Source organism: Rhinolophus sinicus, chromosome 1, assembly GCF_057876585.1.
Source record: "Rhinolophus sinicus isolate RSI-liver-muscle chromosome 1, RSI-T2T, whole genome shotgun sequence".
NCBI lineage: Eukaryota > Metazoa > Chordata > Mammalia > Chiroptera > Rhinolophidae > Rhinolophus > Rhinolophus sinicus.
The window spans coordinates 145095046-145112647 of record NC_142501.1 but is presented as its reverse complement, the minus strand read 5'-3'; the positions used below and the strand labels follow the sequence as shown (position 1 = coordinate 145112647).

Here is a 17602-nt window from a genome sequence, read left to right as displayed (position 1 = left end):
CCTCATTCTTTTAATTAAAAAAAATTACTACATAAGAGTGAAAATATTAATATAGAAAATATTCATGTAATTATTACCCAAAATAACAAATGTTCCCATTTGTTCAGTTTGCCTCAGCTGTTTTTATTTATTGCTGAAATAAACATTACAGATATAGTTGAAGTTACCCATATTTCCATTTCAAGTACCATTCCCCTCCCTTCCTCCCTAGAGGCAATCATTATCATGAATAATATGTTACCTGGTCCATGTTTTTTTTCCTTTGGTATATTTAATTTTTTTGTCATAAAATACACATATACATAACATGAAATTTATCATCTTAACCATTTTAAAATTCAGCATTATTAACTATTGTTACCATGCTGTATATTATTAATACATACTAAGGACTTTTTTATAAATAATTTCATTTAACCATTTTAAAGTATATAGTTCAGTGGCATTATGTGCATTCAATTGTTGCGCTACCACCACCATTATCCATCTCTAGAACACTTTTCATTTTGCATAACCACAACTCTGTACCAAGTAAACAATAACTCCCAATTCCCCTCTCCCTCCAGCCCCTGACCACCACCATTCTACTTTCTGATGCTATGAATTTGACTACTTGTACTATCTCATATAACTGAATCATATAGTATTTGTCCTTTTGTGACTGGCTTATTTCACTTAGCATAATGTCCTCAAGGTTTATCCATGTTGTAGCATGTATCAGAATTTCCTTCCTTTTAAGGCTGCACAATATTCCACTGTATGTTTAGACTATATTTAGTTTATCCATTAATCTGTTGATGGATGCTTGCATTACTTCTATCTTTTGGCTATTGTAAATAATGCTGCTATGAATACGGATGTGTAAATAATCTGTTCTAGTCCCTGATTTCAGTTCTTTTGGGTATATACTTGGAAGTAAAATTGGGTAATTCTATTCTAATTTTTTGAGCAACAGCATACTATTTTCCATAGTGGCTTCACCATTTTACACTCCCACTAACAGTGTACAAGAGTTTCAATTTCTCCACATCCTCACCAACACTTATTATTTTCTGCTTTAAAAAAAAAAAAAAGTAACTATCCTAATGTGTATGAAGTGTTTTCCCCACTAATTTTTAATGTTTCCTGTGTCATTTTTCATGGTCCAAAAAAAATGCTTCAATTTGTATCTAAAGTCTTTGCTATGTTCCACAGGTCTATTTGGCTATCCCTGAATCAATACAGCATGGTGTTAATTACTATAGCCATATAACAAGTTGTCTCTAACAGGGCAAGTCTTTTTTCTAAATTCCATATAAATTTTTCACAGAATTGGAATTAGTCAAGTTCTTTGAAAACTCCTGTTGATTGCTTATTAGAATCATGAGATTAATTATTGGAGGCTTGATATCCTAATAATAGTGAATATTTCTATTCATGATTCTCTGTGTTTTTTTTTTGTCATCATTTTTGCCTGAGGTGTGTCTATTAGTCTCTTCAAAGAACCAGCTTTTGATTTTGTTGGTCACCTCTACTGACTTTGTTTTTCTACTTTTGCTAAAGTCTTTTCTTCATTATATCTCTCTTTCTGGTTTCCTTGGGTTTACTTTATTGTTCTTTTTCTAGCTTCTTGATTTGAACTTGATTTTAAGCCACTTATTTTCAGCCTTTTTAAAATAAAAACGTTAAGCATAATTTCTTGCTTCAAGTGTAACTTTGCTGTATCTAGTGCATATATTCATATTGTAGCACTTTCATTGTCATCCAGTTCAAAATATATCATCTTTTCCATATTAATTTTATTAGAATCAACTTGTTTTATATAAGTGAGAAATTTTGTTTTCATTTTTCCAAAATTTTAATCTAATTTAATGATTTATTGCAGAACTTGAATGGAAGCTAGCATCAGTTGGAGCAATACAGACTGATTTGGAAGAAAACCCCCAAAAAGGCATTGTAGATGTGATGGTATCTTCAATTAGAAACACTTCTATTTATGATGACACCAATCGTTCTAACAGTGATGATGATGAAAACGAATAGAAATATTTAATAAATAGCTTTATAGTGTTTATATGCTGAACGTTTTATTTGCCACTAACTTTATAATCAGAGATCAGAAAATTTATAGATGTACTTCAGTTTCATTTTTATGTTAGAATTACAGCTTATGCATCCTTTCAAAAACTTTCAGCTATTTCAGAATATTCATTGCCACTAACAAAACTAGAATTTATACTGAACCGTTAATATTTTTATGTAGCTTATCCTTTTTCTGACCCATGTTGGACAAAAACACAGATATTACAGGTCCTCTGTGTTGCCTGCTTCCTTCCAAAAAGGCCTATGAATGAAAGTGATGAGAACCATGAAATTTCATTTAATTTCTGTCAGATTTTAAAGTCTATTATTTAGGGGCCCTGCACGAAAATAGTTAAATTTATGACCATAGGCTTTTTCTTTGAAATCTCTTACTTATTTAAAAAATTTAAGTATATTAATTGCACACAATATAAATGTGCAATTTGAGGAAAAGTACATATGAAACATCTCCACTGATTATTATTTTAATAGTTCTATTATTAAGTTAGAAAATTAATAAATACTCTCACTAATAGACTATAGAATCATTAGAACTGTATGACATTTAAGTTTCTAAATGATGAGAAGTGAGAAAAATATATTGTGAGGCTTACCTGTGTTTTAATAGTAATCAGAATAATTCATCATGAGAAAACATATAATATTAGGATACTGCAGAAGACCTGCAAGATATTTTATCCTGGCTTAATAATGAACACCATTTTTAGAGAAAAGGGTGGTAAATCTAGCAAGTGATAGTTCAACAACAGATTTTATTCTTCTACTTTGTTCATATTGATGACCCATCTTTCTGGTTATAGTTGTTTGCTGATGCTTGTGAGAGAATTTTGACTGAGTTTAAATGATCAGATTACAAAAATACATTAGTAAGAATTGAGGCAGTTTAACATGGAATCAAGAAAAAGCTCTTTGCTGCTTTCTGGGGTGGGTAAGAATCATAGAGTCTGCACAGAATGATGAAGTAAAAGAAAAGTTAAATACAGATTTGGGTAAGGTAATGATAATTTATTCACCAGGTAAGATAAAGTCCAATGATATAATTTTGGAAAGACCTCTTTCTTCTGAGATAGCCAAAATGGGCTTTTGAAAATATACATCTTAAGATGAACGGAAGGGAAGCTGGGAGTTGTACACAATGGTCTTTATTATAGCATTATTCACACATATAAGAGAAATAATTACTTATACTGGTCCAACTCCTGGAATATTCTCTTTAACAAATGGATGGATAAATTCCTATTCAGGGTAAAACAGTTGTGGAAATGAAAGGAAAAAAGCCATATAATCATAAAGTTAAAATGTAACTTTAATGCCATCTGATGCATAAAATGTGAACATTATTTTCCCCTCCAATTGAAACCAACTGCAAAAGTCCCCCCTAAACGTAATTCTTTTTTTAGTGTATACATAATACATATTTATTTTCTTTATTAAGTTAAAATTAACAGAGGAAGTACTACTAATAGTATTTAAGATGCCTGAATAGAGATACATATTTTCCTTTCAACTCAAACCCACCAGGTGGCAGTGTTTTTATCCACAAGCACAGTCCATGAAGACTGTGCAAAAATCATAAAATTATCGTATGTTAGAGGTGGCTGGTTGATTCCAGCCCCTGCCTTTTTCAAATGATAAGTGAGCACATGCACGCGCGTACGCGAGTACACACACACACACACATTCTTCTAGCAAGTATTCATTCATGTCTGCCAACATAGATCGGCACTGCTTCCATATGCTACTTCATGTATACATTTTCATTTAAGTAGGGTACAAATATTTGTCAGAATGTGGAGGAATTATTCACTATTTTATAATTTTTATTTTAAATTTTTTATTTTAAATTTTTTTATTTGATGGGATACCAACTTAAAAGGTTTTTTGAAATTGTCAGTATTCAACTATTTTGGACCTACAAAAATGGTATTTCATATGTTCCTACCTAATATTTTTCTCTGTTCCTTGCTGCCAACCGACCTCTGTTGGAACTCCCTTCCCTACTTTCTAGGGCCTTGCTTGTCAAAGTGTGGTCCCAGAATCAGCAGCAGCCCCCAAGGAACTTGTTAGAAATGCAGACTCTCTGGCCCCATCCTAGACTAACTGGAATTTTTGCTTTAATGAATTTCTTAGGTGATTAAGCAGCAATGGGTAGCAAATCCCTTAAAGACATATTCTTTAACTCTTCCACCACGCTCTTGTTTATTCAGTCTGCGTGGTTTAAAACTCCAATCTCAGTTCCAAGGAAGCTTCTGGCTGAACTTGTGACTCAGGAACCCTTAAGACAGAAGGTGGGGTTTATTTTTAACTAGTTCTTTCCCTCTCTTTTCAAGGCCCATTCCCTCTGGTGTGGGGAGGGGACTGGGAAGGAAATTAAGAAAGGGTAAGTTTCCTTTCACTGGTTAAGTACAATCCATACTGTTTCTAAATGTTCACTCATTAATGGGCACATTGAGTTCTAGAAACTCTGAGGCAACCTCTCCCTTGCACAGTTCCTTGACATGGGAAATCAGTCTGCAGCGCTTTCTCTTTCATTCTCTCCCAGTTCCCACTTTCAGAAGCACACCTAACCTTTTGCTGCTAAAATTTTTTTCCCCCTTAGGTGTCAAGATGGTTCAAACATGGATGGCACTTTCTACAGAATCAATGGACCCAGGAGAAACGTACACATCCTTGTCATGCCAAATTGTAGGAGGGCACATTGCTTTGCTCAGTCCACTCCCGGGCCAGCTGTTTCCCTCAAAGTCTCTATCTTCCTGTTCATGGAGACGCAGGGCATATCAAAAAATCTGCCAGTGGATGAGATGTCAGTCTCTCACCTCCGGTTTCTCTAACTGATTCTATTTACTTAACTTGGAGTGGGGTGGGGATAAATAGGAAAGGAAAAGCAACAGGACTCTCTAGGAACTTAATAAAACATGGCTCCAATGAATCTCTCATCCCAAGTGTTGTGCTTATATGGCCTGAGAGTGGGGTTTGGAGGTTTTGACTATGGTAGGTCCAGTTTTGTTCAGCTTTTGTCCTGACTAAAGAAGTAGGGAACTGGCCCCAAATGTTGGCAGCTATTTAGAAGGTGAGTACTTCATGCTCTTTGTCCCCTATTTTGGACCTCACTCAATATCCTCTTATATAGGTGTTAGCGGTGTCTATTATAGTGTTACATGGTCTTGTGGGTCCTCAAATACTCGATGACTAACACAGTACTAGTACATCATATTTTACTGATTTCAGTTTTTCTCTCCTTCGTACTTTAATACTCATTAGTAAGGCTACCTCTTGACAAGATCTGCCTACAATCATAATTTTAGGTATAAGGATGACCCTAAAAATCTTCTTGCATTTCTACCTTTCATCTCATCTCATCCATTCATTCATTTATCTCAGGAATAAAATGGATGCTGCATCTACAGTGGTGAACAAAACACATGGTTCCTGCCTCCTGGAGTTCATCGTGGTGGTGAAGATAGTCGATGAGAAACAAATATGTGTGTAATTTAAAGTTATAATATTATGGAGGAAACAGTAAGCACAACAATAGAGAATAACTGTGGGTTATTCCTACATGGAGGGGGGTGGGCAGGGGAGAGGTGGGAGGGAGGCCTACTTAACTAGGGTAGTTAGAGCTTTGAGACATGAAGATTGAGGAGGAGCCAACCATGAGAAAAGAGAGGAGGGTGGTCTAGGTAATGGCACAGCATATGCCAGAGCCTAAGAACAGAGAAAGATTAGCAAGTCATTGAAGGAAGTTTCTGGGTTGGGAGTGTTATGGGAAGAGGAGAAACGGTAGGACACGAGGTTGGAGAGGCAGCAGAAGCTAGCTCAAACAGGGTATCATGTCCATGATTAGGAATTTAGATGTAATGGGAAACAAAGTGTTTTAAGTAGGAACATGTGGTTTCATTTATATTTTCAAAAGAATATTCTTGCTGCTCTGTGAAGAATAGATTGAGGGGGGGCATCCAAGGTATTTGAGAAACTCAGGAGGAGACATCAGGTAGCCAATTGGACATGTGTATGGAGCCCAGAGGAGAGGTGTAGGCTGGAGTTACAAATTTCTGAGTTGTTTCAACCATTCCTAGGGTTCCAATGAAAATTGTAAAAACCTATAACCCACCCAACTTTTATGTAGCAGTTAATAATTTACATTTGATCATCACAACTCTCTGAGCTACTTTTCAGATAAATACCCTGAAACTAAGAGAAATTATTTTACTTTCTCACTATCTCTTAGCTTAGTATTAGTCAGGATTTAAGTCTATACTTTTGACTAAAGTTCATAATACCACCTCATATTATGTATTTCCCTTTATTTTAAAGGGTCTAGAAAGAATACGAGTAATTGATTAAACTTTGAAGGTTTCTCTTAACAAAATCTTACCTTATACTCCCTATTATGCGTATCTTAAACTTCCCATGTTCCATTCACCTTAAACTATGGTGGTAAAATTAGGAATGTCAATGAAATTATGGATGAGAGAGGCATTATTAAAGAACAGAAAGGTTTTGTGACTGATCGGACATAAGTATCTAGGGGAAAAATTTGAGCAAAAAGATATTAAGAATTACACACAAAGGAACATCATTAATAATAGCCAGCCCTAAAATCAGATTTCTTATGTACCAGGTACAATCTCTCTCACACACACACACACACACACACACACACACACACACACACACACACACCTGTATCTGTCTATGTTCATCTCGCAGTTATCCTATGATATGGGATCATTATTATTCATGTTGCAGATGAGGGAACTGAAGAACAGAAAAATTACTTGCTCAAAGTCATGCAGACATTAAGTGGTGGGGCTCGGACTCACATCCAGATGGTTTAGTTACTGATTCTGTACTCTAACCACTATGCTATATTACCTCTATCAAGACATCAACTAGGGGAATCAGTTGAGAAGCGAGTTGGAAATGCTGTTTAAATAATAACTAGGCATACAGGAAAGAATGAACAGAACATTTGAATTGGATAAATTGTGTTTAAGGAGAGGATTTAGGCTGGGGAACAAATATAGGATCTATGAAAGGCAGGATTTTTGTTTTAGAGAAAAGTGGAATCTGTAAGTTAGAAAAGATATTACAAATATCTGATACAGTTTTAGTCCTGGAAAAAGTATGGGGAACAAGGATACGTTGTGAACTGAACCGTGGGAAATGTTCAAGCAGTTGCAGAGGACTGAGCAGAAAAACAAGAGGATTATCAACAGGTCTTGGTAAATGATTAAATATAGAAAAAGAGAGGAAGGAGTCAAAGATGAACATGACTTGATCCTAGTGAGTAAGAGTACAATGGAACCATTAAAAAGGGCAAAGGTGTTTCTGAAGATAATGTGTTCTAGATGATGTAGGATCTGAGGAAGGATCACTTTCTCTAGGATAAAATCCAAACATCCACATCCTAGCAAAAGCATTTAAACCCACTTGTTTGGATACAATCTACCTTATCAGTATAATTAACCTCACCTCTTGCTACAAGTATCAGGATTCATGATCCCAAGTGACAGAAAACTTCTCACTGGTTTAAGCAATAATACAAACGCATGAATTTATCAACTAATTTAACTAAATTTCCAGAGTTATCTAGTCCACATTGGATTTAGGGTATCAAACGTGTCTCCAGGCCAATCTCCACCTTTGAATCTGCTTTTTTTCCATGTTGCCTTCTTTCTCAGAATCTGAGTGGAAAGATGGCTTCAGGCCTCCATTTTCCAGACTTAAATCCATTGGGGGGTGGGAGATGTGGGTAAGGGGGATCGAATATATGGTGATGGAAGGAGAACTGACTCTGGGTGATGAACACACAACGGGATTTATAGATGATGTAATACAGAATTGTACACCTGAAATCTATGTAATTTTACTAACAACTGTCACCTCAATAAATTTAATAAAAAAAAAAAAAAAAAAAATCCATTGGGGAGCCCGTTTTGTTAACTCCAGCCTAAGGCAGAGGAAGGCAAATATGCTTTTCCCTGGAGTCCTGCCTCAGCCATATGGATTGAGAATGAAGAAAGGCTAGTTCTCCAAAGGAAATTATCAGAATAGGGATTGAATGCTGAGCAGGCAAAAATGTGTGCTAAAATTCCTTCTCCTATATGATGGAGTTAACAAATCTTGCTTTCCCACTCTCAATCAGAAAAATCCTCAGGTGAAAGATCAGGGATCTGAGTAAGTCCCTCAATTTTGATGTTTTTTTTTTTTTTCCTCTGTGCACACAGCAAGAATTTGTAATGTTTACTGAGGTGACTGTTACCTCGAAGGGAAGATTTTGTAGCTGAAAGTTATTTTTCGAAACAAGAACATGGCCTTTATTTAAAATCAAAAGGACATTCATTAAAGCAGGAGTACTAGGAATTGGGACTGTAAAGACATTTTCCCATAATTAACAACTACTGAAATGTGCTTTCCCATAGGACCACGTGTGTTTTAAGTATCAAGAGGAGTAATTTCCCAAGATAAGCAGGAAGTATTCACGCTTTCTTAACAAGGGAAGCCGTGCAATTAGGATCCTGCTTTATTCCCACTTCATCCCTCATCTCCCATTATACTATTCCTGACCATTTTTGCGTCCCTCCAGCCAAGGGAGCACGTCCTGTTTCCCAAGGCCTACCTACCAATAAGAAGCGACCCAAGCCGTGATCCTCCAAGAGGGGGAAAGGCTGTCTCTCTGGAGGGTCCAGACAACTTCGCAACCTTTCTCTCCCAGCCCCAGCAGAGGAAATGCGAGTGATGCCGCTGGAGGGGGGGGGGGCGGGGGCGGGTAATCTTTCCCCTGCGAACACCCGAAAAATCTTCCCTGACATAGGCAAAGTGATTTACTTTTCAAGGGACAGAGGTTCCCTTTTGGCCTTCGGATCGCTCATCCGGCAGGAAGCTCTTCCCCCTCCTCCTCGCTCCCCGCACCGAGGGTGAAAGCCAAAGCCGCCCCCACCAAACGCTAACGTTCCCCAGATCGGCCGCACCCTCCAGCCGACCAGGCCCCGCCTCTCCCGGCTTTCCAGTAACTGGTGCGGGGAAGGGGGCGCCGGGGAGATCCCGGTTTTCCTCCGACCCCCGCAGCAGCCGCGGACCGTGCAAACATGCACCCCAAGGGAGAGGGAGTCTCCTCCACAGCCAGGGATCCCCTCCGCCGCTCTGCGCTGCCTAACGGGGCAAGTCGCATGCGCACCGAGACGCGCGCCGGGGAAAGGGAGAGTGAGGGGAGGGGCGAGCGCAGAGCGCCGGCTGTCGGAGCCCGCGGGGGTCACTGACGACGCATGCGCCGGGAAGGAGCGCAATCACAGACAAGGCTTGCGGCTACCGGCTTAGAAAAGGAAACCCCCGAGAGCCAGAGCGCAAAGGAAATCTGGCTGCCGACGCGTGCGCGCTCCCGGTGAGTGGTGCTTCACCGGGTGGGCCCGGGGCCTGACGTCCGCTGGTAGGCTTGCCTCGGCGGCGCATGCGTGCTCCCGGTGCCGGTGGAGGAGGGGAAGGGAAGGGAGGGGGAGGAGGAGCGGGCAGCAGTAGCGGTGAATATTTTGGGGGTGGGTTGGGGGCGCCATTCACTGCCCCAGGTGCTGCTCGTGCTGGCAGCCGCAGTGTCTCCTGGACGCAGCCGGGTTAGTGGTTCCGAGTCACCGCAGCCGGACTCCGGGTTGGGGGAGGGAAGAAGCCGGAGCCGCCGCCAGCCACACGGTGAGGGCGCGGGGTAGGGGAGGGAGCGGGGGGCGGTGTGTGTGGGGCTGGGGGGCGGCGGCCAAAGGAGAGGAAGGCGGGAGCTGAAGCCCAAGTTTTGACTGTGGCCACAGTGTCTTTTCCTGGGAGTTGGGGCGGAGGCCCGCCCTGACTGAGGGGCCCTTCGGGGCAGCTGGGGTTACCTGCGGGGCAGGGGCGGGATTGGGGTGCCTGACGGGGCTGGGTGGCTGGTGCGCGCCCCGAGACTGGGGCTGATTCCGCGACAGAGCGGCAGGGAAAACGGGAGACCCGGTTCCGAAAGGGCTGTTGCTGGAGACCCGCTAGGCCTTGTGACCCACTTTATTCCTGTCACAACTTGGGCACGTTTGGAGCGGCGCCCAATGGGGCGCCGGGGCGGCCAGCTCCTCCGGGGAACCCCCGCCCTCCCGGCGCCGGACCCGCGCACCGCAGTCCGCGGTCCGAGCGGCGGCCGCCGCCGCTCTTGGTCTGGTTCCGTTAGTGGTCGTGGTTCCCGGGCTCGGGCCCCGGGGAGCGCGCGGCTCCGTGCGTCCGGCTCAAGCGACTGCGCGGGTTCGAGGGCTCCCCGCGCGACGCGGGTTTTTCTTCCTTCGTGACCCGGCGCCTCCCCAGCTCCCTGTCACCTCCGCGGCTGGCTTTCCTAGATCTCTTTCCTCTGGCGAAGCGGAGTCTCTGTAGCTGGTCCAGACGCTGTGGCTCCTGGAGTGTAATTTCCAACACGTAGTACCGCAGAGTTTATATTCTTGAGTGTTTTTTTGTCAGGGTAGAAGTCGTCCTGTTGATAATAGTGAACAGGATTCCGATGAGAATCTGGTGGTGGTGTCTTGTTATTAGAATGCCACTATGCGTCTTGAAGGCTCTTTAGCCTTTTTTTTTTTTTTAAATCAATGTTTTTCTTTTACAGTGAAAGAAAAGCACAAGAAATAAAGAAACTTTTGCGGTCATTGTTGATTTGACTATTACACTGATCCCCCAAATCAAAAAAGGTAATTTAACTTGAAAATTGCATTCTAATTTGTAGCTTTATTTTAAGTGCTAAGAGGAGAAAATTGCGGATTGTTTCCCTCTACCTGGTCGAAAACAAATGTTCTAAAATGGATATAATTTGGATAATGATTGCTTTTCCTGAAAGTTATCCTTTGGGACACCTCAAATCTAGTTTGTTTTAAAATCTTGTCGGTGGGGGAAGAAACTAATTCAGGTGTTAAGTGTGGACCTGATAGAATGTCATTAAAGATTACCCTGTAGAAGGCAGATGAAAGTTGATAGAACTAACTAATCATGATCAGCTATGAAAAAAACAATGAGGAAGCTTTGTATGTATTGACGTGGAAAGATCTCCAAAGTAATGTTATAAAGTGAAAAAAACAAGGTGTAGGTCAGTGTGAATGATGTACTACTATATGTGTTAAGGGGGAGGAGTGGAATATGAACTTGTGTTTACTTTTCTATGTATAAAGGAACTCGGGGAAGATAGTGGAAAACGAATAACTATGGGGCAGAGGGAGATGTAGCCTCAGGAGGGGAGGGTTGGAAATGAGATGTGCACTGTGTTTTTACAATATTTGTGACTATACTATAGATTCATAAACTGGATGGAGCAAAAATCCCTCCGTCCAAAATTATGTGCTCTGTGGATTTTGTCTGTCTCTTCCCTAGTTTATGATGCTTTTGCCATTTTCAATATTTTTTAGAAAAATGAACCAAAGTTGAAAGTTCAGGATAAATTTGGTTATTTATACATTAGTTTTTAAGATGCAGAAGACACAGACAAATTTAATTTTTAAAGCTATTTAGTCATATTTTACTTTGCTAAGGAATATAATGACATTATTTACATTGGGCATTATGGCTTGATTATACTGTTTTCAGATTATAGTCTTTGCCTCCTCCCTCCTCCTCTTTTTTTCAGGAGTTAGTGTTGTATAGAATTTTACTTTTTTAAACCCCAAAGTTGTCATGACAAACAGTTGGACGATATAAGCACTACATTAAAATGATCATGGAATTTATTGTCCAGGTACTTTGCTTTTCAGATTGGGAAACTTTTTTCTCGTAAGGAAATCAGATATGAACCACAGTGAAATGTATATATATTTTTTTGTGTGTGTGTTTCTTATGAAAAATAAAAATAAAATAAAACTGTTGGTGCAAAAAAAAACCCAATTTTTTTGACTTATGGATTGTTGTAAACATTATGTTAAAATTTTTTAGCTCTGCCAGCCTAACCTTTTTAATTAGGTTAAATTTGAAAAGGGGGTTATTAGAGTGTATGTAATTTGGGGAGCGGGTACTCAAATTCCCTCAGGTGGCTAATATTGTATAATCAAAGTAGTGAGTGTTGAGTAGTTGAGTGTTGAGTGACAGTTGCTATGGGCATTTTTGTTCTTTTACAAGTATTCCTTTTTTATTTTGTAGGATAGGATAATTGTGTTATTTCTGTTTGATCTGTAGGTCTCTAGGAGCCAAACTTTTGCAAAATGGCATTTATTTTTCCTTTGAGTTCCATGTGGGTCTGTTTAATCTTTTTTCGTATCAACATTTCAAAAATTTACTTGAAATTTTGTTTTTAAAATTGTAAAAGTAAATTGATGCTCTTGAAAAATTAAAATAATACAGTGTATATATAATAAGTGAAAACCTTTGCACACTTCTACTTCTGTCTCACATTCTTCCCCAGAGATAACTGCTGTTAACACTGGTGTATAACTTTCTATATCTTTTACTGTGCATTTACAAACAGACTTTTCAGTCCTGAAAATTGAATTGTCTTGATGGATCGTCTGCTCTGCCCATTTGCCTCTACTGTAGGCTATGTTGCTATCCACAGGACAGGGAAATGACCTGGAATCTGTCAGAAAGTTTAACATATAATTCACACCTTAGACAATAGTCATGCTTTCACTTTTGAGGAGTCAGTCAGTTTGGGGTACATTTACAGAGTTTGCAGTGAGATCTCACTGGTATGAGCTTTATCTGGTATAGATTGAATTCAGTAGACAATTTGGATTCCATGGCTTTTATAGGATTGTAGAGTCCACATTCTAGAGTTTTCGCCTGGTCAGTAGTAGTAGCTCACAGGTTAAACTTCGATTTTATTCTCCTGTAGTTGCAGACTACTGGAAAGCCCTCTAGATTACATCAGCCTCTCCAGGTCCTCTGAAGTGAACCTAGGCAAACTCTGTCCTTAACTAAAAGACATTAATTGACTTGGAAGGAATCCAGCCATTGAAGGGGAAAAGGGAGAAGCAGGTCTTTTGGTCTAATTTGTGCTTAACTGACAGCAGACAAGTAGTATGGGTATCCCCACCCCTCCCATTCTCCCTGCAGAGAGAACAGTACCTTTCTAATAGTTTCAGAGGGGTTTTTGTTTTTTTTCTTTAAACCAAGCTGCAAAGGTTTCATAAGCCTTAATTCTTTTGAGGTGATAGAGTGTAGAGAAATCTCAGAGTCTTAATCTAAGTTATGTGAGATGCAGTAAGATGGATACAATTGATGACCTTGCCCTCAGTGGGTTTCAAATCTAGGTATGGTTAAATGAGTATCTGCATAATGAGTATAACATAAGATATGATAAATTCCAGAACAAAAACATACATAAGGTTTGTAAGGGTGAGAGTATTTCCACCTTTTTATTTTTGCGTACATGGGGTTTGGAGGGAGAATATATCGCTCTACCTTTGAAATAGTTCAGAAAAGATAGGACAAATTCAGAAAGCTGAAATCTTAGCTCTTAAGAAGTGAGGGAGTTAAGTTGCATCCTTATAGCAGGCATTTACACGTATGAGAATAATTGATAGTTGTTTTCTTTGTTTTTAGTCTATCCCACTGGAAAGGGCTGTATGATGTTTTATTTGATAATTATAACAAGTTTCAGGATTGTTAGAAATATTAAATTAGGAAATTCTGTTATTCAACTATTGTCTACCGTCTAATATGTCAGGCAGTGTTAGTATTAAAAGCAAATTGTTTCTATCACAGTTCCTGTCTTCAAAGCACATATTTAATGTACCTTCTCCCCCACATTTTAACTTATGGTGCTGTGTCAAATAAAATATTTTATTTTAAAATATTTTAAACTGAAAACAAACATGGTGAAAAATCAAAGTTATACATTATAGCAAAACCACCTTTTATTATTTGTGTCCATTTCTTTCCAATTCTTTGCAGATGTATAAAGTAAAAAAAAAAATTTAGGGGTAGTTTCTTGTAGGCATTGCACTTTCTCCTTTTGTGAGTCTAAAATTCTAGATGTAGTTGTATGAATCATTTATAGAATACTTTAAGTGTCAGAGCAATTAAATCTTACTAAATGACTATAATTATTATAATGGCATTTATATTTATAGGTTGCTTTACAGCCATTTGTTAGTCATTTTTATAGCTTTGTTATGTGTAACTTCTGTAAATTAGGTGAATAAGGTATTGGTTTTCTCCATGTTTTCGATTATACAAATGTTAAATTAATCCCAATTCTTTCTCGTTAGTGTCAACTCTGAGTTATTACTTATTGTAGGTGTGTATATTACAAAGATGTAATTCTGGTTATTAAGTCTTCGAAGTCCACAGAAAGATATCAGTTGTAAAAATAAATTTTCATGAATTGCTTTTGACTTACAGGATACAGTTTAGAATGTGATTTACCTTTTTTTAAATAAATATTTTATTTTCATTTTTACATTAATAAGGTCAACTAGTATGACAATTCCTGTCTTTTTCAAAGAGTTTCTTAATCAGATACTTAAATTGTTAATTCTCACCCAAAATAGTGGAAGATTAAAATACAGGTTGATTTATCATCAAAGGTTTTGTATTTTAAAAAAAAAAAAAAAAAAAGCAAAAAAACAAAAAACACACAAATGGGGTTGTACCTCTGAGGGTTAAACCATATGCCTAGCTAAGAGATTATCACTTGTGTTAAAATATAGCTTTAATGTAAATAGATGTCTGTCTTTTTTAATCTCTCCTCCTTCCCCTACTGTTACAAAAATACATGTAGAAAATGTAGAAAACTTGGGAACAGAAAAAAACTTGAATTAAAATTTTAAAATATCACTGAAAATCCCACCACGAGGAGATGCTATTGTTAACCTTCAAGAATATTTTCTTCCTGCATTTTGTTTAGTCGTTATATAAGTATACATACTCTTAGAGACACGTGATGTTATAAAATGGGCTCACAGTGCATCCACTGTGGTGCAGACTATTCTATTTGTTTAACAGTGAATCTTGAACATTTTTATGTCAGTGTTTTTGTACAGCAAGATTATTTTTAATAGCTATGCAGTATTCTCATCTGTGTTTGTGTAATGATTTTCGAATATTTGCTGTTTTTTTCTGTGGGACACTTAAGTTTTCAGTTATTAAAATAAAGAATGGTGTCACTTTTAGACAGGACGGCATTAGTAATCATGTATAGTTGATACTTGAAAAAAATTTCAATAGGATAATCAGAACAATTAGAATTCAAGTAGAATGATACTGAATTGGCATTAATATCCAGATTAAACAGAAATTTTATGCATTTTGTTGAAAAAATTAAGCCATAAGTATGTAATTAAATTAACCCATAATAATGAATCCAAGATTTTTATAATGGTATGTATTTTTTCTAAAGAACGTTTCATTTTGAATTATATTAAATTAACTTTGCATGTCATGAGCATGAATCATTTGGATAACAGTGCTCTTGAACAAGGCTCCTAAGTAAGGGAAGAGTCTATGAAGCAGTCTGCACTCAAAATTTGAGATGTAATGTTTTTTACAATAGTTTAAGTTCAACAGAGAGTTCTTTTGATTGCTCTAAAACACTTTCTTAAAAGGAAAATGTAAATTCCACAAAAAATCCTTTATCACTGAAAGAGTTGACCTTCACTTTATATAGTGGGATTTCTGTGACATTTTAGTCAACTCCTAGGTAGCTGTTTCCTCCAGTTCAAACTGGGGAGAAAAACTCTTAATGTTAAACTATTTTCAAGAAAAAATAGATACGATTTAAAGTTTAATGCAGTAGTTTTAATGTGTCTTCTATTGTCAATTTTTGGAAGTTACACATTTTCTCAGGTATTTATGAATATTACTTATGATAGTTATTGCCTTTTACTTTTTTCTTTTGTCATGAGAAAAGTTTTTGATGTTTATTTCTTTTTATTCTCAGTGACATGATGAGACTGTTAAAATATCTAGTTTTATTCTAAATAAAACTTATTATTTATTGTCTGAAACTTAATAACAGACAGCAAACTACCTTAACAAGGTCTAAATTACTTACATTTATAGCATGGTGTAGTGATTAAGAGTGCAGGGCTCTGGAGCTAGCTGCTTGGCATTCACATCCTTGCTGCACTGCTTGTATGACCTTGGACAAATATTACCTCAATTTATCACTTATAAAATGAGGATAATTGTAGTTCATAATATTATATGAGGATTAGATGAGACAATACGTGCAAATTACTTAGAGTAATGAATGTCACATGGTTAGTTGTTATGTTGTTTTGTTACTTTCATAGTGTGTATCAAACATGGCCTTTGTCCTTTTGTTGTAGGGGGGTGTCCCAATTAAAATGTATTTAAATAAGTTGCTTAGAGTTTTGTATTTACATAAAGAGTTTGGGAGTATTTGACCTTTTTATGTGACTTAAAAAAGTTACTAGAACACGTTTCCAGGATGCATGATACTGTATGTTTTTTTGAAATCCCTTTGCCAAGTAAAGTTTTGACTCACAAAACTGATGACTAGTTTTCTTCTATGTTAAAACTTAAATTTTAGTTGAAATAATATTAGAAGAAGTTCTTCAGGAAATATCCCATAAATAAAAATGAAAAACCCCACAATTAAAATAGGACTTAAACTTTATTTTACAACTTTAACTTATATTATTCAATAGAAATTTCACAAATTTTTATTAGAAGCAAGAAGACAAATGAAACATTAGTTAATAGAAAAAACTATTTCCAACTATTGGGTGAATTTTTTTTTTTTGTCTCCATCAGAAATGGTGGTAATATAATTTATTTGTAATTATGTGTCTACTGGCTTCACCAGTAGAGTTTATTGTGTGAAATAAGCTTACATTGTCTTCTTTTTAGACTTGATCACATTCTTCTATTTTTCTGTAAGTCTGTTACTTTGTTGGAGCTGATTATTATTAAAATTTGTAACTGATTTTTTTCTTTGGACAGTAGTTTTGTGGCTTTCATAAAAATGAGTCTTGCTCATTGAAAAAGAGTTAAAGTACCAAAAACTACAAAGAAAATCACATAAAATCTTAGGGATAAGCCTGTTGACCTATTTTTCAGCATATTCTAAGGCGCGTGTATGTGTACATGTTACAGTTTTATAGGAAGTGGAATATGTATAGTTTTGTAAACTTTTTCTCATGTTTTTTGATCTTTGCTTGTGAATAAATACAGATTTTCATTATTTTAATCTAGTTTTGGTCTTTTACTTCAAGTATTTATATTTAGTTCATTTACATTTTTGCTGATAATAGTTGAATTTGTAACTATCATCTACTTTGACTTCTCTTTGAGTCATCTGTTTTGCATTCATTTTTATCCCTTTGTTTTGTGTTAATCAAACTATTCTGTTTTTCCTCACTATTAACTTGTTAGTTATATATCATTTCAGTATATCTTTAGTGGTTATTTCAGAGATTACAACAAGCATACTTGATTTACTAGTATAATACAGATTACTACATTTTACCATTTCCCCAATAATGCCAGTTTCTTATACTTTAACTCCTACTCCAGTCTTTCTGTATTATTATTCTGCATCTTATTTATACATATTTTAAGCTCTAGAATACAT

The 17602-nt window shown here is 37.2% G+C and overlaps 2 protein-coding genes across 28 annotated transcripts in view; both read left to right on the top strand.

Moving 5' to 3' along the window:
- PDCL2 (phosducin like 2) overlaps positions 1-5646 on the top strand; it is a 33360-nt gene extending 27714 nt beyond the window's left edge. Inside the window, exon 5 of one of the 2 annotated variants that reach the window (XM_019740088.3) lies at positions 4682-5646. In XM_019740088.3, coding sequence (XP_019595647.3) covers positions 4682-4913 — 232 coding nt within the window. In that variant the 3' untranslated portion in view covers positions 4914-5646. Of the gene's footprint in view, positions 1-1864; positions 2957-4681 lie in introns of those variants that run through there. The other variant, XM_019740087.3, reaches the window with a different exon arrangement.
- Positions 5647-9090: 3444 nt separating this feature from the next.
- CLOCK (clock circadian regulator) overlaps positions 9091-17602 on the top strand; it is a 124121-nt gene continuing 115609 nt past the window's right edge. For 16 of the 26 annotated variants that reach the window (XM_019740115.3, XM_074324541.2, XM_019740113.3 and 13 more), the window contains exons 1-2: positions 9094-9466; positions 10691-10772. The gene's annotated coding sequence lies outside the window, so the exon portion shown is untranslated. Of the gene's footprint in view, positions 9467-9538; positions 9769-10690; positions 10773-17602 lie in introns of those variants that run through there. The other 10 variants (XM_074324543.2, XM_074324540.2, XM_074324537.2 and 7 more) reach the window with 5 other exon arrangements.